Below are 22,728 nucleotides of genomic sequence, written 5' to 3'. Positions count from 1 at the left end.
AAGTTGTTTACGGGGCATAAACCTCATCCAAGTTTTAATAAGAATTAGATTTTTAAGCTTTTAAAGTTGGGTCGAGCAATTTGGTTCCAAGTGCACTTGGAGTTGTAACCCTTCTTTTTTCTAGTGTTCTTTTTCCTTCTTTTCTTCCCTGAAATGTGGTGGAGAGTGGCACCATTCTTGATCAAATGTGAGACTTCTCATCGAGGATGGGGTGCCAACATTCCAGATATAACAACCCAAGATCTCTCCCAAATAGCTAGTCGTAAGGTAATTTTTGAGTTTCTTAGCCTTTATAAGTATCCAAGATCTCCTCGGTAAAACTGATATTAGACTAAACACATGCTCGCACGGGCCTTCACATACTCCTTCCATTCAAGCCCGACATTCTCGTCAGGCTAAGAATTAAAATCCATTCAAATCTCATTATAAGCACCATGATGGCACGTAGTTAGCCTCCATGAACTCGTGCTATAATGTCCCTTAGTTCACATAGGTTATGGGTCGAGTTTGCTCTGATAGCATTTGTCACAACCCAGGACCTCATCCAAAAAAGCTAGTGGAAAGATAATTTTTAAATTTTTTAGTCCTTTACAAATATCCAAAGATTTCCTCGACGAATAGCCAATGTGAGACTAGACACACGCCTGCACGAATCCTACCAGTAAGTCCAAGATTTAATTCCTAATATAACATATTAGTTAATGCATTTAGTTCTGCTCCAGCATAACTTTTTAAATTTGCTTTAAGTTTTCTAGTGCTACCAAACAAATTTTCTTTTATTTATGAAGAAATAGCTTTGTCATGATGGGAACAAGCATTAGCACTACATGAGAATTATGGCAAGAAAGCCTAAGACTATTAGCACAAAAACAATACTTAGCGCTATTAAAAAAAAATACAAAGACACAAAGGCATCATTTAATTTTCTTCATAATGTAGGCAAAAGAAAGAAGATACCATTGTTTCTCTTAAATAGATTATTGTTGTTGAAAGATATTCAAGATACAGCGGGTGTTATGTTTCTTTGAAACAAAGTATGATGATATTAAGTATTTTGAGAAGTGTCAAATCATGCAGTTCCCTACGTATTAGGGTATGATGATTCAAATTCAGCTGTGCATGTAAACATTAGTCAAGTAAAAAATACAACAGAAAATTATGTTCTTCGGGATATACAACTCATGCATGCATAAGCAGTACATAAAAAGAGAGAAGCTAGATAAACGCATACAAGTAAATTTTAGTAAATTCTAACTCACAACAAGTCAGTATAAACTCCATTTATTTCTTCATTTTATAGCTGCACAAGCAATTTCCTGAGAGACCACGAAAAGATTATAGAAGTAATGTCGTAGGTGACACATATATGTTACATTATTTTTGTTAACAAATTCCACAAACTTAAGTAACCCTACCCCTTTCTTTAGTTAAACCCTCTCTTTGTTGTATTATTTTTATCTACCATTTTGGAAAATATAAGAAAATCAAATTCTTGACAAAAACTAAGGACAATGTTATACTATTATATTTCCATGGACAAATACGGACATTTGCAATTCGGTCATCCACTTTCTTCCATATCAATCACTGTTGCAAGATCGCGCAACAGTGAGCAACAAAGATGACATGAGCAAAAGGCCAATAACATGATCAAAGCTAAAGCTACATCAAATCTGAACAAACTTGGCCGGGGTTGTATCCTTCACACGAAGAAAAGATTCACCACTCTTCACACGAATCCACCATTGGATCATGCAATAGCTGCTTCGAGATCTATACAGATGGATAAATGAAAGAGATTAGAGTGCTTCGAGATCTGTGAAAGAAGATGAATCGATCTTTCGTGCGAAAGATACAACCCGAACCCATTACAACCTATATCAAATTGCACTCTAAAAACAATTAACTGCCAAGCCTCGTCTTCACCAGATGAAGCAAAATAACCAACAGCTTAGCCAAATGCATGAGGAGTAGGAACCTCCATTTAAGTAATCTCTAAATTTTCAGTCCCAGTTATTTTTGCTCCTCTTCTAGTTGAATTGGTTCTTCACAACAAAGGAAGTCCAATTATGCATTCAGATAGTAGAGATGAGGCTATGATTAATATGAAAGGTGGCAACAAATACTCCTAATGTATGCTTTTATATAACTGTCACATATTCTAACATTATATCTTTTAGAATAGGAAAATGCTATGCATGTAATAAAAGCATAGATGGGTTTAAAATAGATTTTTGGGTCTCCATTGATATATTATAGCCAAAATAAGTATACTGGCCCTGAAAAGTATTTGAAGCCTACATGAATTCCACAAAAAATCTTGCAAGTCACAGTTTGAGTGTATTTTTGGGTGCAACAGGAGTTCTCTTTACTTTTGCAAATATTAAAGCTCTTTTAAACCCTAGTTATCACTTGATTTGTAAAATCTGCTCTTCTGTATTAGCTCTTATGTCCTTCATATGACCCACCAGATGTGATGTATTATGACCACTATCAAGAACCATTTTTTCTCTCCATAAGCATCCAATGTGATAGATTGTATAATGACACACTTATCATCAACCACATATCAAATGAGGTGCATCCAATGTGCTAGTTCTTCTATCGAAAAATAGATTGCCAATTTATGATAGCATAATACGCAAACATGCCTTCATTTCAATTTAGGAGATCTTACAAAAAATTTAAATTCTTGAGAAAACATAAAATATTAATTTTATTTTTATAGTTATAACAATTCTTATTTATTTGTCTATGACAAGAAATATCCATTTTGTACTTTACATGGATGTATCTTAGCCAATGCATACATATTCATAAAAAATGACAACCAAATACAAATCATAGGACATTTTTATGATTAGTTGCAAAGCCAAAGGCATAAAAAATAAGACATTTTCATCCAAATTTAATAATTGAATTAATTTGTTGTTAAAAAATTAGACATTTTAAAAATATACCTACATGCTCTCGCCATTTCCCCACTTAACAACATACTAAGTCTATTTTGGTCATTATAGTGTGTCAACATATCAGAAGCTTATCATGGTCCAAAAAAAAAAAAAAAAAATGAGAGTAGAATCTCTTTGGAGGATTGCACTTCAAAGCAATATTAAAAAAATAATTTTATTTGAAGAAAAATATATAATTAGATGGTCCTCTCTACCTAGAGTTGAAAATGAATCGGATATGGATCAGATATTGATATATCTATATTTGCATCTATATTTTCCAACGAATACGGATATTAAATGGATATCAAAATTAATATCCATATTTGTCTTACAAGAATATGGATATAAATCGAATATTAAGTGTATCTATATTTATTATAAATGAATATAGATACGAATCAGATATTAAACATATTTATATTTTTTAATCCGAATACAAATGTAAAATAAATATTTTTTCGGATATTAATCAAATTTGAGCAAAATTCAATGATAAAAACTAGCAATAAAGATATGATCATAAAAAAAAGATTCATATAAAAAAATATATAATTTTATCAAGTATTTATGCATAATAAAAACTAGCAATTTCATAAAAGATATACCATTCAAAGTTGCTCAACATCGAAGTAGATGGGATATAATGGCGCCTCAAAGGCGTTAGGCGTCTCACAGTTGTTGCTAGTTGCAATCACCGGGCGAAAATTAGAAAGTGAACGGAATCTTCGAAATTCCAGTTGTTTGAAAATGACGAAGAGAAAAAAGGAACGAAATGGATGAAGAAGAAGTTTGAACCTTTTAGGCAAACAAGGTGATTCGAAAAATTTAATTTATTCGAATTAAGTATTCTATATTTTAGTTACTATCTTAAATAACAGTCATCCGATATTTGGGTTGCTTTTATTTAGGTTTGATTAATCATTTAATTAGTTTTTTAATTGATTTTAACTTAAATTTTTTTTTTCACTTATTCTTATTATTCGGATATTCGGATCCAGATCCGAATCCGAAAAGAATCAGATGTATTCCTATTTGTATCCGGGAGGCTTTTGAATTGACTATCTAAATTCTGACTAGACTAAAAAAATAATATTTAAATTCAATCTAAACTATGTACAGAAATAAATGCGATTGGATATACTTCGATCCGCCCCCAATTTCGGCCCCACCTCAACCGGTCCCGTGGAGCTGGCCGAGCCGTTGCGATGCCAAGCTCACCCGGCTTTCGATCCAACCGCTGCGCATCCACAATCGCCGTCGAATGACCAAATTAACCCCACATCCTCCCCTTGTTCTTATCTCCCACGTCAACCTCCTACCATGGCCTCTCTTATTTACCCTTTAGCGTTCTCATGTCTTTAAATAATTTTATAAAACCCTTTTCTAATAAAAAAAACTGCTGCAGCCTAAAATGACAGCCACTATTATGTTACAACGGTGATTACAACAATTATGAAGGTGACCTATAACATTATATCGTATTAATTTTTGACACATTCGATACATTAGAGAGAAATCATTGATAGCTATGGTGTGCTTGCAATTCTATTCAATTTCTCAACAAAAGATCTATGTGCGCTTAATATTAATTTTATCCAATATTTTTTGTAAGTTGATATGTAAGCACCAAAATATCCATTATATCGCATTAATTTTTGACATATTCGGTGCATCAGGGAGAAATCATGGATAGATATACTATGGTTTCAATCCTATTTAATTTCTCAACGAAAGATCTCAGTTCACTTAATATTTTATCCATTGGTTTTGTAAGTTGACATGCAAGCACCAAAACTTGGTTATGGGTTTGTTTTATTTTGCTCCAAATTAGGTGAAGCTTATCTAGGTAATATAGCCTGGGACACGTAGAAAAGAAGAATCATAGATGGCTATAATTTCATCTTATTTGACTTCTTAACAAAATTCTATATAATTAAACATTTTAGTTATTATTTATCTAAGCTCATATGTATGCATCTAATTTTGCTGTAAATGAAGCATTAAATAGGAAAATTATATTTATAATAAAAGGAAATCTATAGTAGATGATAATTGGATCATTAACCAGGATCATAGTCAAGGCTTTGAATTTTGTGTGTTAAAGATGTCATCTACCTGTCATTCTATTATAATTATCATGGTGAATTAATATCAATTATCTAACATCCAGTAAAATTAATTTTTCTTAAATTTATATCTCCCGTTAATTGAATAAAGAAAACATTTATTCTTAGATAATGACAAAATCAAATAGTTATTGTCTGTTGTTATCTGGTTAAACGGTTATATTATAAAAAGAATAAGTTTTTTACATGAATATCTTTTTAAAAATTTAAATTTATGTAAATACTTTCTTAAAATTTATATTTATTTCTGTACTTTCATAAAATACTATTTTTGCATAAATGCTTAATATAACAGTTTTTGTAACGCTGTTAATAAAAATCATATTTATTTTAATTAAAATAAAATAAAATTTAAAATTACTTTCTAATCTTTTATCCTTATAAATTTTGCTTTTTTTGCATATTTACCCATTAAGAATATTTTTGTTATTTTAATTTGAAACCGTTAATTTTATAATGATGTTAGATGGTGTGGGTACACATGCAAAAATAAGGATAAAAAAAAGAATAGCAAAAATAAGTGTTTTACAAAGATGTTCATGTAAAATTTGATATTTAGAAGGATATTTATAAAAAAAATTTAAAAAAGAATTTTCGGAAGAGCTGGCGATGGATAACTGCGATACGGTCGGTTACAGTTCACCGAACCGATTAGTTATTAGGAAATAGGAGTTATCACTATCAATGTTAATTAACCGAGGTATTTTTATACCCATTTTGAATATTTTATATTGATTAAGGGTATTTAAGTAAATGCACTCATAAAATATTATATTATATCTATTTGTTTTCGGGTGGGGACCCCTCTCCTCTCTCTCTACCCCTCCCTCCCTCCCCCTCCCTTCCCCCCTCTCTCTCTAAAAATCCTCTCCTTTCTCCGTAGATCGAAACAACTTCACCTTCCTCTTTCTTCGAAGATCGCCTCCGATTGCCCGATACGATTCTTTGATGTTCCTTCGGTTCGAGGGTGAGCGGTCTCTCCCTTCCTCCATCTCCCCGTCTCTTTCACGGCTTGTAATCTTCGGAATGTGTGCGATTCTCTGGTATTTTTTGATAGATTTCTTGATGATCGAAAAGTTCTTTTGGAATCGATCCGGATGCTGTTATGCCCTTTTATTGATTCCTTTCTGATAAGTTCAAAGATTGGTTGAACTTTTCTTTTGATTTTAATGCCAATCTAATCTATTTGTACCAATCTATTCTGATTGATTGTGAAATTTGCTAATAGATATGGGTTTTAATCTTGAAGGTTTTATTTTCTTCTCTGACCCAGTAATATGTGATTATATAAAAAAGGAAGCTTTTCATGATCTTTTTTATGTTGCGAATTTATATATGATAATATATAAATTGAATCATTTGGTTTTGTTTTTAATTAAAAAATAATCTGACGGGTTTGATATGATACAAGTGAATGTTGTTGGCGATTTTGGTTAATCGAGTAGGTTTCGTCTGTTCTTCACAGGTTTATTTGCCCCTTTTTATGTGAAGCAAGTTTTTCTTTTTAGATGATTGATAATGTGTGGTTTTTGTATGATGAAAGGGGATCATATTATGTCTTACCGCATTGGAGGATTTTTTGATCGTTAATGTGAAATGGTTTGATTATAGATCCACAGCCACCCAAGAAGTCGTGTAATTCACATGATTGAACTAGAATAGCGGTTGTTCATTTTCCTTGCCTTCTCAGTTCACTTGTTCAATTTAATCGCAAGATTGTTTTTACATCTTACATCATTACTCCGAAAATCTGTGGGAGTCGGAAAAGATATGGGAGGCGATCTTCTTTGGCTTTTGCCTGAATATTGTCATCGAGTTGCTTGAAAATTGGCTATTGTTTATAATGTTGACAACATTTTTAATCTGAATGAAGCATAACATTTTCCTTTGTTTGCTGATAGGTGTCAGGTGTCAATATGTGCTGTGCCTTGTGAAAGAGATTCCATATCTATATTCTGATTTATTTTTCAATATGGGAAAATAGGTCTATATGAACCAGATCAGCTTATGACACTGGGTAGGCCAATTTTGAACAAGGTGGAGAAATGAATGCCATACAGAGGCCTCCACTTGGCCACTTAGAGTAGGAAAGTTACCCATCTTGAAGGAACTTCTAGTTACAGCATGTTTTTCTTGTAGAAGCTCTTGGAATTTATGCAGCAAATTGGTTAAGTTGGCCATTCTGTCTGCTGTAAACATGTAGAATTGTGTAGTAAATGCCCAAATTTAATATCTTTTGAATTGTTATGATGACATTGAGCAACAGGCTTTGAGAATGTGACTTACTTTGTCTTGTATAAGTTGGATGTTTAATAATTGAGCTCTGAGACTGAGAAACAACCAAAATAGGCAAACTGAACCCAAGGTGGTTGGGTAAACAACGAGAACAACAGTGAACCATTGCATGCTTCACTACTAGGTGTTTGGTTATAAGTCTTGACTTAGCTTGTTTCATGAGCACTCATTTATCTTCTTCGGATATAAAAGCTACTGGCAAGAATTCCCGCATGCATATAGAGGGCGTCTCTCCCACCATTGTAGGGTGCGGAGAGGGTCAGATGTATGAAGTCTTAGCCCCACATGCGGAGAGGCTGTTTTTCTCGAACCCATATCACCTAGGTCACAATAGAACAATCTTACCATTGTGCCAAAGCTCACCTTTAAAAAATCCCCCATGCATATACATTATTATTTAGATTTAATAAAAAAGAGTATTATAGAAGTATTCTTATGTGGCAAGATGATCTCTCGCCTGACTTTTTTCCACTTTTATCCATTTCAGACACATTCATGCTAGGTTCAGTTAGCTGTTGATGTTCACATTTTTCTTTAACACTGAACTGCTTGATTTTAAATTGTTAGACTTTTGTTTCTAAATTTGATGGACACATATATTTTTTACTTGTTGGCAGCTCATCTAACCCAGTTTGTAACAACTGGGAAAAGCCTTTTGATAAATGGAGCTAAATTGCAGTAGTTTCCTGGGCCTTCTTCAAACTAAGTTGAATATTTATCTGGCTGTACTAGTGTCAGAGTTGCTGTTCATACATCTTGTTGCATGCAGATGATAGTAGTTGATTGCAGCTTATCGAGGCTGCATCAAGCATGTCAACCATGTTTTGGGTGATGTTATATCGTTCATGTCATGAGATTAGGAATTTCTTGTATTTCATAAATTTTCTGCTATTTGCTATCAGCATCCATTGCCCGCAAGTTAGTAAAGGGTACTGCAAAGCTGGTATACAGGTTCGTGTTTGTGAATTCTTGTGGAGTTCAGTGAGACAGCGGTGACTGTGCTCTGGTCAAATTTCAGCTATGGAAAGGTAAGTTAGTGGTTTTCTCATATCTCACAGTTTCATTATGCAAGGCTGATATTTCTGCCTAATTGATTTGCAGGTATAGAGTTATAAAGGAAATTGGGGATGGAACTTGTGGATGTGTTTATAAGGCGCTCAATCTAGAAACAAATGAGATAGTACGTCCTGAACTCCTTTTGTTTAGTAAATAGGCTTTCAATAGACTATGGATAAGTTACTGATTGTTCCTTATTGTTTTTGCATCAACTGGTTAGATTGATAGATAGATAATGAAGATTGAATAAAGTTTACTAATTTTGTCAATATTATACATTCATTAAGGGCCAGTTTGAATGCCCATGCAACTTTTTTCATGGAGTATTCCCCATATGGTCCACAGTGAGAAGGGAGCTGGTGGGAGGAAATGAGTTCTTCCAGTTGGGGAAACCTCAGATCGTATTATCCACAAAAAAATAAAAAAATAAAAAAAGGAATTGAGATGTCAGAGATGATCATTTACAAGGAATCTGACATCCCTATTTTCATGGATTGTACGGTTAGGGGTTTCTTTGTTTGCAACACATTCTTCTTCCTCTTCCTGCTCCTCATCTAAAATTTTGGCTGTTCTTAAGATTTATGTGGACATCCAGATGGATGCTTGGACCAACTGTCCCAACATAGATTTCACAAAAAGCTGAATAAGCGGAGGTGGCATTGGGAAAGAAGGATTACAACATAATCGGGGAGCCCCGAGATCATACTTCCCCAAAAAAGGGGGACAGCAGATTCCTTCTAAAAAGTGATTTCCAATATCTGATTCTTTTTTTTCAATTATATGATCCACCATTTCCATGATTGGAGGGATTTATTTCTCTTCCGCTGCTAACCTCTTCACACTGTCCATCATGGATGAAATATCCTAATGGACAACTTATCCTGGCATCCAAACAGGCCTTAAAAGTTTTGATATACTGTAACTTGTAATGATATAAAAAGATTTGGAATGATCTGAAATTTCCACTGAGATGCACATAAGATGCTTTGAATATTCAACCTTATAAAAAAGCACATTATTCATATCTTCTTATGGTATTATAAGCTCTGGATCAAATACACATTTTAAATCAAATAAAGGCCATAATACCACATTATTTTGTGAACCTAAATATAGTTGATAAATGATATTTTTTTGTGTGGAACTGTGTATATTATGCAGTTTTCTTTATAAAGTCAATGTGGGTACCTCTCACTATCAGAGCAAATTATTTCTTATTAGCTAAAGGTTATAACAAGTAGATTGCTACGCCGAAGTTGTCATCATCTAAAATCTTATCTATGGTTCTGAGGAAATGTTAGTGTGGTTATGACAACAACAACATACATCCCTACAGAAGACTTGCCACACCGTCCTGAGCTTCTTTCTTAGATTCTAGCAACAGTTCACCCCATCAGTTGATGCATTTGAACACTGCTGATAAGATAAAGTTATCCTACACTCACTGATCAACAAACAGAAATTTAGGCCTAACTATTTTCTAGTTCCCATGCATTACCTTGAGCATTTTGCCAACCTTTTATACTGAAATTGGTATCTTTTCGTATTCACGATATAAAAATTTCAGTTAGTAGGTAGAGATATATTTACAAACCTCGTGCCATCAATTCATTTGGATTTCACTTACAAGGTTCTAATCATACTTGTCTGCTCAATATTTATTAAATAAGCATTTTAAAGACTTCTAGAGGACATTTTTTTTGCATTAAAAATATTAGCGATTCTATCTCTATATTAATTTCAGGTTGCTATCAAGAAAATGAAGAGAAAATTTTACTTTTGGGAAGAATGCATGAATCTGCGCGAAGTTAAGGTTTGTCACTTTGTTGATATGTTAACTTACGATAACAACCATTTATATCTAATAGTGAACTTAATTTGCCTTATCACATAAAAAGCTATCCTTTTGCAGTCTCTTTGTAAAATGAATCACCCCAACATTGTCAAGTTGAAGGAGGTAGTCAGGGAGAACCATGAGCTTTTCTTTATATTTGAATATATGGTGAGTGTGTGGTTAATGTCAGTTTTGTTTTGAAGCATGAATAATTACATAATTTAGTTGCAACGACATCATGGGTATGTGTAATTTTGAGAAACACAATCAGTTAACCATATTCTTTAGACCATATTAGATTGTAAGAATTGGAAGTCTCCATTCCTTTTTAACTACTTTCTGTTTATCTTAGAGGGAATTACAGAATCTTGGTTGTGGTTGTGGTTCATGAAAAACTGTTTAAAATATTGCAGTATCTCATGCAGGACAATGTTGTTGAATTTTATTTTCTTTCCTCCTTTTCTTTCCATTTCTATGACACTAACTCTTAGCTAAGAGGAGCATATTGTAACACAATCCCCAGTCCCCACCAAATTCCACCTGGCTTAAAAAAACTGTTCACCAGCCAATTGCAAACAATTTGTTCTTGACTTCTAACAAGCTCTGATCTCCAGATTCTCTACATTTTACACGTTAATTGCAACATAAGACATTTCTGCTTTTAAAGTGCTGAAACCTTAAGGACACTTGGAAAGTTGGACACTTGATCTAAAATAGGAGTGCAGCTTGGCAGGAACAGTATATCACTCTTTGGCTTGCTGAAAATGGAGGGTCTTAAATCTACTGGTATGGAATGCCATTCAGCATAAGATTTTGGAATGTGCATTTCATGGACACTAGTGAAAATGTTGACACTCAAAATCTCAACAACTCTAGGTGCCAAGTAGGATTGATTGGAAGTCAATTACAACTGTAACTTTGTTATAAGCAGATATTTTCCTTTTGCAATATCAATGTGGTTAACATTCACTTGATTTGGTAAATCAATATTTATTGGAGATGTTTTGGTAAAGTTAATATTGAGGTATACTTCCATGCATTATTTATATTGCAATACCTTGAAGCCCTAATAGACTTTTGTTAAGAACTACAGTGCCAGCCATCATTGATGAGTAATTTTTCATTCATATAATTGTAGGGTGGAAGAGGGAGAAATTAGTGGGTCAGGTGTATCATCCATAGTTCAAGGTATAAGGAAGTCAGCAAGCAGGTTATGCAAGTTGATAATAATGAGTAACTTGGATTGACCAATAGCAGGTGTGGTCAACAAGGGTTGAAAAGCCAACACTACCATGGTATAATACTCCCTATAGTGAGGTGTATAGAGGGTGTACTGGGACCATCTTGTACCATGTACCAAGACATCGATAGGCCATGAATACTGCGGAGCGTACCATACTGAGATGTGAATGGTAGGAACCCGTACAATGGTATTTCGAACTCTAGCGTCAGCTTACAATGGCTCACTGGGTTTTGGGTCAGAGTGGGTTAAATGTGTATATCTTAATAATTAACACCACCTTGACCAGACCAAAACTATTGCTACCCTACTTATAATGAAGTGTCCCAATTTTTTTCTTTTTCATAATATCATTACTCTAAAAACAAGTACAGCAATATATAGTACAGTTTAGTAGTCAACTTAGTATTCAACATTTTTCTATATAAATATGCCTGTGTCCATTTCTTTCTTTGTGTCTTATAGATGTATGCTTAGATTTGTTTTTAGATAAAAGGTTTCAGACACTCTTGAAAGGGTTTCAAAAACTGCCAAAATGGGATGACACGAAAGGTACCGTACCATTCTGGCATGTTTCCAGCACCTGTAAACTGTGTGGTGGTACCCAGTATTGTACCGTTCCGGCAACAAGGGGTACAAAGTCGGGTACTGATTTTTGAAACCTTGCTTCTTAGCATCTACACAAAACATTGCCTACCTCACAACCCTTGTATTTGTGCATATGATGATTCCTCTCCACAAAATTCTTCCTCCTTGCTTTGATTGTCATCCTTGCTGCCCCTATTCCAGAAGCTTGCATTTGTAATATTTTGAGGTTGATGAAGTGATGCAGATTTTTGCATAACCAAATGCACTAAGCATGATTTTTTGCAGGATTAGGGTCAGATGGAAGTTGGATAATCTACAATTCATGATCCATTATATGAGTTGTTAATATGATTGCTTGTATAAGCAACTAAGGATGTGAGGGTTAGCTGGATGCCAACATTTATTTCTATGGCGACAAGCTATCTTACATAGGTCATAGGAGGACCACAACGAAGGTCAGCTTGATTGTGTCAGTTGGAATATTAATTTTAAAGAACAAAGATGACAACATCGGAGAATGTTAAAACCTGACTTTGCACATTAGACTAAGGTCAGGGTTGCAACGATGGAAAATGAAGAGAGAGTAGACGAACTAAGAGTAAGAATATCCTAAAAACAACCTTTGTGAAAGTGCTTGTTAACCCTTGGGCGAACAAGGGTGGCAGACAACCAAAGAAGGTTTTGGCTGGAATTGGCAAGAAATGCTTGAGGAGATTTTCCATCCATAGTGGCTGGGGCTTGGATCTACCATTTGAAATTTTTATGGGCAAGACTTTACATAAATATTAATAGCTTTGAGTTTGTTTCCAATGGGTTTAAAGTTGCTAAACCTTGACTGTGGCAAAACTGAATTAGGTCTGGATCATCAAGTCCGAGTTTTACGATGGGATCAGATAAAGTCCTCTTTTTTCCCGTCCTAAACTGCAGAAAATTTCAATGTAGATAACAATGGAGGGTAGATAATTCACTTCTGTCTCTGTTGCTCTAATTGTTACTTTCGAATATAATGTTTAATATGGTGGTTCTTTTCTGGCTGTTGTTCTCTTTCTGTTTTTGGACTTCTTACTGTAATTCTTGGTGTTATTTCCGGTGGCTTTTCTTCTGATACTCAACAAATTGAGAATTTTATGTTTTTGTTTGGCATCCGCTCTATTGTTCTAGCATGACTATACTCTTTCTATCAGTTATCATTTGGTCCCATAGTTAAAGCATTACTGGTTCTACTGCAAATCGCAATACTGTTTATGCTTGGGTATTACTTGCTGATTGTTACAAAGCACTGCAAGGCTTTAATCCTGATAAGACATTTGATCTCCTATTGTCTTTACCGTCAGAATAAATTTGTGGGCGGTCACATTGCATTCTTGAGCATTATGTTTTTTTTACAATGTGCATGATGTGTGAAAAAAGATCACTATGTTCATTGTAATCTATATGCTCGGCTGAATTCTTATATCTTCTGTCATTCACATGTCCAGGGTTGTAATCTTTATCAACTCATGAGAGACTGTCAAAATTCTTTTACTGAGAGGGAGATACGAAGCTTCATGTCTCAAATATTGCAAGGACTTGCATATATGCATAAAAATGGATATTTTCATCGGGATCTGAAACCTGGTAGTTAAACTAACATTATTTTTATTTGCATTATATACTATTTCCTCTAGAAAAGATTATGAAAGTACTGTTTTGATTATGTAGAGAATCTGTTGGTCACAAATGACATTATTAAAATTGCTGACTTTGGACTGGCAAGAGAAGTAATGTCAAAGCCTCCTTATACTGATTATGTTTCTACAAGATGGTGAGTTTCTTTTAACTTCTATATTAATTCTGAATCCTGCATTTACTAGGTGATGATAAAGGATCAATTGTTGTTGCTAGTTAATGATAGAGGATGAATTGTTCTATCATCTATATATTATCTAATTCATAGCTTCATGTTTTGTTACAAGGTATCGAGCGCCAGAGGTGTTGTTGCATTCTTCGTCATACACCCCTGCAATTGGTAACTACATTTTTGTTCCTTGTCAGTTGTCATTATGTATTTGTCCTTAACTTAAATCTGCCTTTTATTGTATGTTGAATATAATATTTTCTGTTGATATGAGATTATTGATTATATATATCAACCTGAAGTTTCAAAATATGCAGTAAAGCGTAAATATTATTATTTTGATTTAATGTTTTAGCGAAAAACATATATGGTGGCCTTTGTGAAACTTAAGATATTCCTTGGTGGTTTGTCCATCAGAGTAGTATGTTTGTTTGAAAATATAGACCAGCTGAAAGTCTAGGCTCTGATTATCTGGTGCAACTCTTAACAACTGATCATCTAGGCCCATTGGCATAATCATAGTGAACAAACTCTACCCATCTATTTAGGGTAGCTGTAATGTTCAACATTCATTTTTTTTCAGAGGACGCAACCTCATCCAAGGACAAATCCATCAACTTCTGTCCACCTTTTCTTTAGTATTTTTGCTCTTTTTCCTGGCGTACACAAACAATTAACTTTTTTTTCCCAAAGCAGGCTCTTGAATTTCACTAACTATATATGGACATGTACACGAATAAAGTTATTTGGAAGAGAACAGTACAACTATGGGGTTTTTCAAGACAGGACAGTAGGTAAATTTATAGGAAAACTGTTCAGTTGTCCAGGTTTGTCTGATGCAGAGCTTCATCTATGGTTCTTCAATATACTGAACCAGATTAGTCCTGGACACCAGTTGTGCTTGAATTGTATTCCAACAAAGCTCTCCTCTTTGTAACATTAAATGCTGCAAATTTTTTCTAATATCTGCACCATCTTATGTCACATTACAACTTGTTGAATGCACACATGTAGTACAGCGTAATGAAGGAGCTTTTGTCTTCTTTAATTACACAGAATTATTCCTGTTAGACGCACTGGTTTATTTAACCTGGAGCAGTCTTGTAATCATTTGGTAAAGCTGACCCATAACAACTAGAAGATTTTACAGATTTGTGGGCTGTTGGTGCAATTATGGCTGAGCTTTTCACACTGTGTCCGCTTTTCCCTGGTGAAAGGTACAAATCTGAATCTCTACTCCAGAGTTCATGCATTGAACAATTTCTTCTATCTTGAGCACTGGTCATAAACTCCAAAACGTGCAACAAAAATGGGCATGTTGGATGAGCAAATAAGTTCTGTGGAGTTACTACTGCCATCTCTTGCTATATATAATTTATGCACTATCTGAATTTTCTAATATCATGGACTATTTCTCCATGAGATATCTATCTTTTGGAATTAATTGGCTCTCTAACACTTGCAGTTGTGTATACGCTATCCTGCCCTCTTGGTGCCAAGATTATTATGTTAGATGTTCTGCTTATTTATTTGATCTGGTACAGAAGATTACTTGGTAATGGGAAAAATATTGTATTGATGTGTACAAGACTAACCCCACCTCTTGAACAATAATTCATTCTGCGCATGTATTCTAAATCTAAACTTGCATGATCTATTTTTATAGCTTCAGTAATGATATTAGTTTTTGATGTTGTATTTTCCTGACATGGTATCTGCTTTTCTTATTGTTTTTTGTATTTTATACCACTTCTAGTTAGTCTTCCTCACATTCTAAAACTATAAAAGTGTGAATATTTCCCAGCTTTTGAGTTCCCATAATACCCCTTATTAGATTTTGTTATTAAACAGTGCCTCCACTTTAATCATGCCACACTAATTATAGGCCTGTTATTGTTAGGGCTTCCTTGGCAATTTTTGAGCCCAGCGATCCTAAGCCTTCTCCCCACCCCACCCAAACTCTCAACCTAAATTTTTTTAAGCATTATTGCTATGGCAACCCACAATCCTTCACCCACATTATCTATTTTCTCCAAAAATTTAATCATTTTTAAAATTTTAAAAATTGTAATTTAGTTAATTTGGCCCATATCCAAAATCTTTAGCAGCCATGATGTGCATTATAACTAGTTATCCATTTTCCTTCTTTGATTATAGGCATTTTCATCTTACTACTTTCATTTTAAGACATATTTGGTCTACTTCTACCCTTTTATTAACCTTCTTTAAGATCCCCCCTCCATCAAGGGCATCCCTTCCAAAAGCATGTCTAGTTGTTTTTCCTTGCATCATGCTCTATAGGTTTTATTCCTAGGCTTCCTCTTGTATACTCATTTATGTTCTTTTCATTGCTGTAAAATACATCAGCTTCTACATTGTCTCATTAGCTTATATTATGTTCATTGTGCTACGCTCCCAACATATTGACTATGTAAAGCTTGTCCTTAACCATATTAGATTTTTTTGGTGTTTTAATTGTGCATGTTGATCATGGGCCTGTTTGGCTAAATTCGGCAGGAGAGGCCAGGTTGGAGAGCAGGGAGGAGGGAGTGGGAGAGGGAGAAAGGGAGAGCATGGGAGCTCATGCAGCCTGCTCCCTGCAAGATGAAGAAAAAGACCTCAAGAGGTCTTACTATTTTAATCCCATGGGGATTGGGTCCCGCAACCCCTGCATTCTCCCTCTCCCACTTTCGCTCCCTACCTCCCTCCCTGTGCCCCATGCTCCTTTCCTGGGCTATCCCGCCGGATCTGGCAGGAAGTTCCAAAACTGGCCCTAAAGGTGCATTTTTTTACTTCATTATGCTTTATTCAATGTGAGATTTCTACACGTGCAATTTACTTCATCTACCCTGCAGCTGTGGTGTATATATCTTTCTATCAACACTTACAGTTCCATGTTTAGGACCTTATAATCAGTTTTCCAACTAGTTTGCATATTTTGCTCCAGTGAAACAGATCAGATATACAAAATATGCACTGTTCTTGGGACTCCAGATAGCAGTATCTGGCCAGAAGGGATGGACCTTTCTCGAGCAGTAAATTTTCAATTCTTTCAGGTGGAATGATACTTTAGTTGGATTTCTTTAGTTTTCTAAATCATGTTCAATTATCTTAACTCTGTTTCTACCTCATCAAAAGATTCCGCCAGCCAATCTCTCGGATATCATTCCTAATGCTAGCTTGGAAGCAATTGATTTGATCCTGGTATTGTCATGAATATACTTTTTTCCACATTTTGATTACCCTCCCTGTGAATTTGCTATTGACTATGAGCTTTTGTACTGTCCTTGATGTTGGCTATATACGAATAGCAACTTTGCTCCTGGGACCCACAAAGGAGGCCAACTGTGGAGCAGTCACTACAACATCCCTTTTTCCATGTAAAAACAAAATGCACTGTGTCTGTCCTTGGTTTCTTTAGTGGAAATAACCATTCTGACTTGTACACCTGATTCAGGTGGGAACATGGGTTCCATATCCTCTCCAGGATCCCTTTTATCCAAAGATAAATGAAACTGGTGAGGTGCTAATCATCAGTGAGGAATATTCATTAGCTGATAGTTTCAATATTTTTATAAAATGGTTGGATCTTTGCAGGACCAAAGCCAAAGCTTGAGTTGAATCTATGGGATTTTGGCACTGAATCGGATGATTGCTTTCTTGGTCTGACGCTGGCTGTCAAACCTAGCATTACCAATATAGGTAATGTAAAGCTGCTCTGTATGTTCTTTATAAGGAAAATGGAGTGCTTCTGATAGCTCAGGGTGTGTCAAGAAAGTTCATGGCTGATTATGTAAAAATTATCAGATGCAGAATAGGGGTAACTTTATGATCTTATCAGTTCGATACATAAGTTGGATGCCACTAAACTTTAATAGCTAGATTCGGACAATCCTCGTTCATTCTTTTCCATTAATGCTCAAGGAAACCTTGTTCTGGATGAAATGATTTATCCCTTGAATTCTAGATTCTTAGAATGGTAATAGAGGTTATAAACATTTTATACATGCCTGTCTCAACACAGGATAGGGCCCTTGTTACTTGATTGTGAATTCATTTGTGATTGGTTTTGAGATACAAGCTCGCTAACTTTTTCTTTTTCTTTTTTCTTTTAATCCACAGATGTTAACCTTGCCTCACAACATTCAAGAGAGGTGAGTTGGGGTTGTGCCCATGTGTATACAAGTGCATGCGTGGACATAAAATACACATGCAGCATTATGCATCCACACATGCGCAGTTGCAAAAAAATGTTAATATGCCATCATTTGATGCATTCCTGAGGCTGCAATTTTTTGATATGCAGGAATTCCTTTTTTGCTCAGGGTATCAGGAAAATCCTAGGCATTCAGGTTACTCACTTCTCCATTGTTTCACCCAGTATTTACTTGCATTGGAATAACGATTAATAGTTGCATTTAAATCAGAAAAATTCATAATTGTAGTTTCTAAGGTTCATATTTAAGAATCTGTTACTTGTGTTTTGTGATATTTTCAGTACTTGAATGTCTTAGTTTGTTTATGCTATATCTTTGGAAGCCCTTTTTTGCCCTGACATATGGGATGAGGTTAGCATCAGATGTTGCCCAATGCAGCCATGGCCATATAATTTCTTGTAAGAAGCCATGATGCATGAGATTTTACCACTTGGGTTTGGATGATATATAGGGTCATGTACAATGTATTTGTGGCTCCTGCAAATGCTAAGCTCAAAAGCAATAGTTGTCTTATTTCATGCATATCCTTCTTGTGCACTTTTTTGTTGGCTCGGGAAATATGGTGGGGATGTTACCACTGGGATTCAAACCCTAAGCCTCTCTCAAGTGGAGAAGGATGCTAGTCAGCTGAGCCAAGGCTGGTTGACTGTTGCTTGTGCACCCTCATTCTGATTTAGTAAACTTGATGTTGCTTTATCTTTCCTCCAGTTGCAAAGCCATGTTGATATGTTTCCTAATGTCTTTGAGCCGTTGCTCACAAACTGACCCTTGTGTTTCTTGCATGGAATCTTTTATCACTTGGTTCAATACAGCTACTTCACCATCATCCCACCTAAACCCCTAATATTATCAACATTATGTGGATTGCAAAATGTCAACATGAATTTCTGAAAAAAGAAAAAAAGAATATATTGCACCAGCCACCAGGTATACTTTGAAACATGATATGTCGTACCATTTCGGACGGTACCGAGCGTACCATACTATACCGGTTCGGTAACGGTACCAGTACTGGTGGTGTACTGACCCTCGGTATGCTAAAAAAATCTTGTACCATACCATACTGATACTATGCTAGTGTGGCACCAGTATGTAGTCTGGTACCGGTACGGCGAACCTTGCTTTAAAGTGCTTGTTTCACTAATTTCAACCGAGAAGAGTTGTTTAAATTTCCTCTTTTTTCTCTCTTACATATAGTTGTGTTACTAAATCCAGACTAAAGAAATTGCAGTTCAAGGGCCCATAGGTAGCTGTTATTTAAGTATCTTGCAAGATCATAATACTACTGCTAGTATGCTTTATGAAAAGGTATTTTGCATGTTATAGCACTTGCATTATATTTATGATATTAATTTGCTGCATAAATGCAGGTGTAAATATAGAATAACATTGCGTTATATTTATGATATATTTTTTAGCAAATGTGTACTTTCTAATACCACTTTAAGGAGGGGTTACAACAGAATAGAAGGGCTTTTTTTTGTTTTAAAAAAATTAAACAGTAATTTGGATAAATTTCATGGTACTTATAATGTTGATTTTTAGAGAGCTCTGTACAGTTACAGCCTCAAAGAGAGAGATTTTTAGCTCTGTATGTAGACTTTAAGTACAAGACATACTCTTCTGAAATTCTCTCCTTTTTCTTGCAGTCTTTTGGCCTCTGATATCTTCAAATGAAAGCATGAATGATGTACCAACTATGCCTTCCTTATCATCATCATACTTGGTAAACAGGTAATAAACTTGCACCCATTGATCTTGATCATCCTTATATCATAAACATTATTGTTGCTCCTGATTTCAATTTAATCAGCACATGGGTTACTTTGTTTGCAGCCAATCCTCCCTACCAAATGTTGGGGTTCCAGAGTCCACTGCCTTCACCTTCTCTTCATTGCAGCCAAATTTGTTAGACGGCTGTTCATTTGGACCAATGATGACCACTTCTTCACCCATTCAGCAGGGTCATTTCTTTGAGTAAACACATTTTTAAATCATTAGTTCTTTTTTTCATCTTTTCCTCTTTCTGTGTACAAATGCATGCATGATTGGCATTTGAGATGGTCAAATAAGCGGCTGATTTATTGTGGAAAAATTGTAAATTATGGCTTTCATTTTTGTAGATAACACTCTGACAGAAGATCAAATAAGAGACTTTGCGTACATATTATGTTAATCAACATTATCAAGTTGTGAAATACAATGTGATCAATGATAAACAAAATACACCTTTAATTCAAAGTGCACCCTTATCAGCATATGAGAGCCGATAGAGTTCAGTTTCTTTCATGCAAGCTTTCAGTTAGTAATCTGTTTCTTGAGTTTGAATTTTCACATTCTGAATCAGGAAAGAGATTTCCTTATGATTGGTGATTAAAGAGGGTAGTTAATTGTATTTCATGAAATGTCTGATGCATGTCTTGCCGCTTGCATATATAGTGAAAGGAGATAAATCTACATTTTATGATTTTATGCTCTCCACGGTTCCCTGCGCAGAGCCCGAGAAGACATCTGATAAAGATGGGTAGGCACATTATTTTCTCTAAAAACAAGTTTCAGAGGATGATTTATGGATATTGCAGGCCACGATACTCTTTTTTTCAAAACACAAACCTACCGGAGCCATCTTGCCATCATGTCATAATCTTCTTTGGGCTGTGTTGATGCCAACTCTGGAGTCACCCTGTAAAATATACTTGTGAATCATCCACAGAAACTGCAACTGACTTTTGTGGTGAAAGTAAATTGGCACTTGGCTCTTTTGGTACCAGACCATGATGCTATATTTGAGGAATGTTGTCGTCCGGTGCTCTATTCAAAGATGGAAGTAGCACCGTAGCAGAATATTCTTTCCCCCCTTTTGTTTGGGAGTAGCAGAAGTTCTAAAGCTTTTTGCAACTTTGGATGGAAACCGTTTTAAGTTGTCATTCTGTCATGTCTTTTTGAAACATATTTTATGTGACACTTTATGTTGGCTCCAGCGAGTTTGGCATTGCTTCTGCTTTTATTATTTCTTAAAAAAAATCTAAAGCAAATTTCTGAGTTCATTTACAAGTTTTTTTTAAGATTTTCTTATAAAAAAAACATCTAAGAATGTTGCCAAATATTTATCTTAAAAAGAAAGCTTTTCTAAGCAATACCCAACATGTTCTTTTTTGTTCTTGAAAAAAGTACTTTATATTATTACATAGTCATGCAACCTCTTTCTTATTTATATTTACAAAAAAATCTAATTATGCAAATAAACTCTTTCAATTGATTTTCTTTCCGAGTTGTATAAATAGAATTTGAGTATACACCATGGCTAATATTATTGTGGGTGCAAAAAGAGAGTTACATCTGCCTTTTATGTAACTCTTAACTTCTTTTTCATTTTACTCTGGTAATCTAGCTACTACGAGCAATTATACGAACATCTAACTTTCTTATTTCATTTTGTTGGATAATCGAGCGAATGGAGTTCTCATTTTCAAGGTATGACTCTACCAATAGAACAAGGAAAATGCTTTGGGGCACCCACGCAAAAAATTGTACCAATCCTTTCTTGCCACCCAGCAACAAATAGTCCTCTACTATCCTCTACCATAAACTTTTTATCTAATAGCATCTTTCTAGAAGAGCTTTAACCAAGATAGGAAAATCCTCCTTCTCAAACAACGCCTTCTATTATACAATGGCTATTACACCATAACAACTAAATAATAGCTGTAGTTGACCGTTTCACATAAATTCAACATAGCAAATAAGTTTTCCATGCCATTATAGTAACATCTGCTTCAAATTATATTGTTGGAGACCCTGCAACTTCTTGCATTATACCTGAGTAACATTTGCGGATCACGACTGGAACATCAACTTGTAGCACTTCATGAGTTGATACCTCACTAGGTGTTGATCCTCACCCTTATCCGACATCCTAGTTCTCCACCAAAAAAAAGGAAAAGAAAGAAAAACAGAGTTTCCTCACTCTACTCATTCTTGTATATAATGGAGGCTGCTAACAATTAGCTTGAACTATCCTCAGATGGAGGCTGCTTACTGATCTGCACCCAAAGTACGCTAGTAGATTTCCTCTCAAAAAGAGTGGAAATGGATGAAAGGATCGCCGTGATTGGCCTATGACTCTTTTTCTCAGATCCGTGAACTATCGGCATTTTGTTTAGCAAAATTGAGCACAGTTTGGCACCATTTTAGGAAAAGTTAAAAACAAAAATAGATGTGGGAGTGGCAGGCCAACATATATTTCTTAAAAGTACATCAAATGTGTCAAATGTGAAATCTGTATGCACTTGATATCGATCGAAAGATAAAAATCGGAGATGTTAATTCTGAAATTGCTAACGAGAGATCAACTAGAGTTTAAGGAACCACAAAAAGAGGATGTGTCTGCCAATTCCAAATTATTTAAATGGTTAATAATAAAGAAAAGTATGATAACAGCCACTTATAAAAGGCAAAAAAAAAAGAAGTGATATCCATAATTACACATGATAATGTGATTAAAATTACGAACAAAATTGTAACATTTAAAGTGTTTGATGAACAAAAATTGTTAAATGCGATTATAACTCAAGATGACTT

The 22,728-nt window shown here is 34.9% G+C and overlaps 1 protein-coding gene across 8 annotated transcripts; it reads left to right on the top strand.

The window, feature by feature from the left end:
* Nucleotides 1–5,910: 5,910 nt before the first annotated feature.
* MHK (Protein kinase superfamily protein) lies at nucleotides 5,911–21,058 on the top strand. 8 transcript variants are annotated; one of them, XM_039129968.2, is made up of 19 exons: nucleotides 5,911–6,047; nucleotides 8,278–8,403; nucleotides 8,477–8,555; nucleotides 10,176–10,244; nucleotides 10,344–10,433; nucleotides 13,572–13,710; nucleotides 13,795–13,897; nucleotides 14,049–14,101; nucleotides 15,081–15,147; nucleotides 16,878–16,986; nucleotides 17,069–17,134; nucleotides 17,242–17,310; nucleotides 17,388–17,448; nucleotides 17,528–17,632; nucleotides 18,053–18,084; nucleotides 18,237–18,282; nucleotides 19,797–19,881; nucleotides 19,984–20,124; nucleotides 20,644–21,058. In XM_039129968.2, the coding sequence occupies exons 2-19, from the start codon at nucleotides 8,396–8,398 to the stop codon at nucleotides 20,660–20,662; spliced, it is 1,341 nt and encodes a 446-aa protein (XP_038985896.1). In that variant the 5' UTR covers nucleotides 5,911–6,047; nucleotides 8,278–8,395; the 3' UTR covers nucleotides 20,663–21,058. The 8 variants fall into 8 exon arrangements, with proteins under 8 accessions (XP_038985896.1, XP_038985895.1, XP_088564842.1 ...); XM_039129967.3 differs by having other exon boundaries at nucleotides 7,993–8,403; nucleotides 20,644–20,794; XM_088708716.1 differs by lacking the exon at nucleotides 20,644–21,058 and adding an exon at nucleotides 20,271–20,329.
* The last annotated feature ends 1,670 nt before the right edge of the window (nucleotides 21,059–22,728 follow it).

Source organism: Phoenix dactylifera, chromosome 12 (assembly GCF_051530095.1).
Source record: "Phoenix dactylifera cultivar Ajwa chromosome 12, Ajwa_hap1_PhDact_Kaust_v1.1, whole genome shotgun sequence".
NCBI lineage: Eukaryota > Viridiplantae > Streptophyta > Magnoliopsida > Arecales > Arecaceae > Phoenix > Phoenix dactylifera.
The sequence above is the reverse complement of the archived record's forward strand: the minus strand, read 5'-3'. Positions and strand labels throughout refer to the sequence as shown.

What these genes read in the sequence shown, in the direction of transcription:
- MHK (XM_039129968.2), top strand. An exon ending in TGAATCTGCGCGAAGTTAAG is followed by an intron (nt 10,245 to 10,343) that starts GTTTGTCACTTT and finishes ATCCTTTTGCAG; the next exon opens with TCTCTTTGTAAAATGAATCA. An exon ending in TCATCATACTTGGTAAACAG is followed by an intron (nt 19,882 to 19,983) that starts GTAATAAACTTG and finishes CTTTGTTTGCAG; the next exon opens with CCAATCCTCCCTACCAAATG.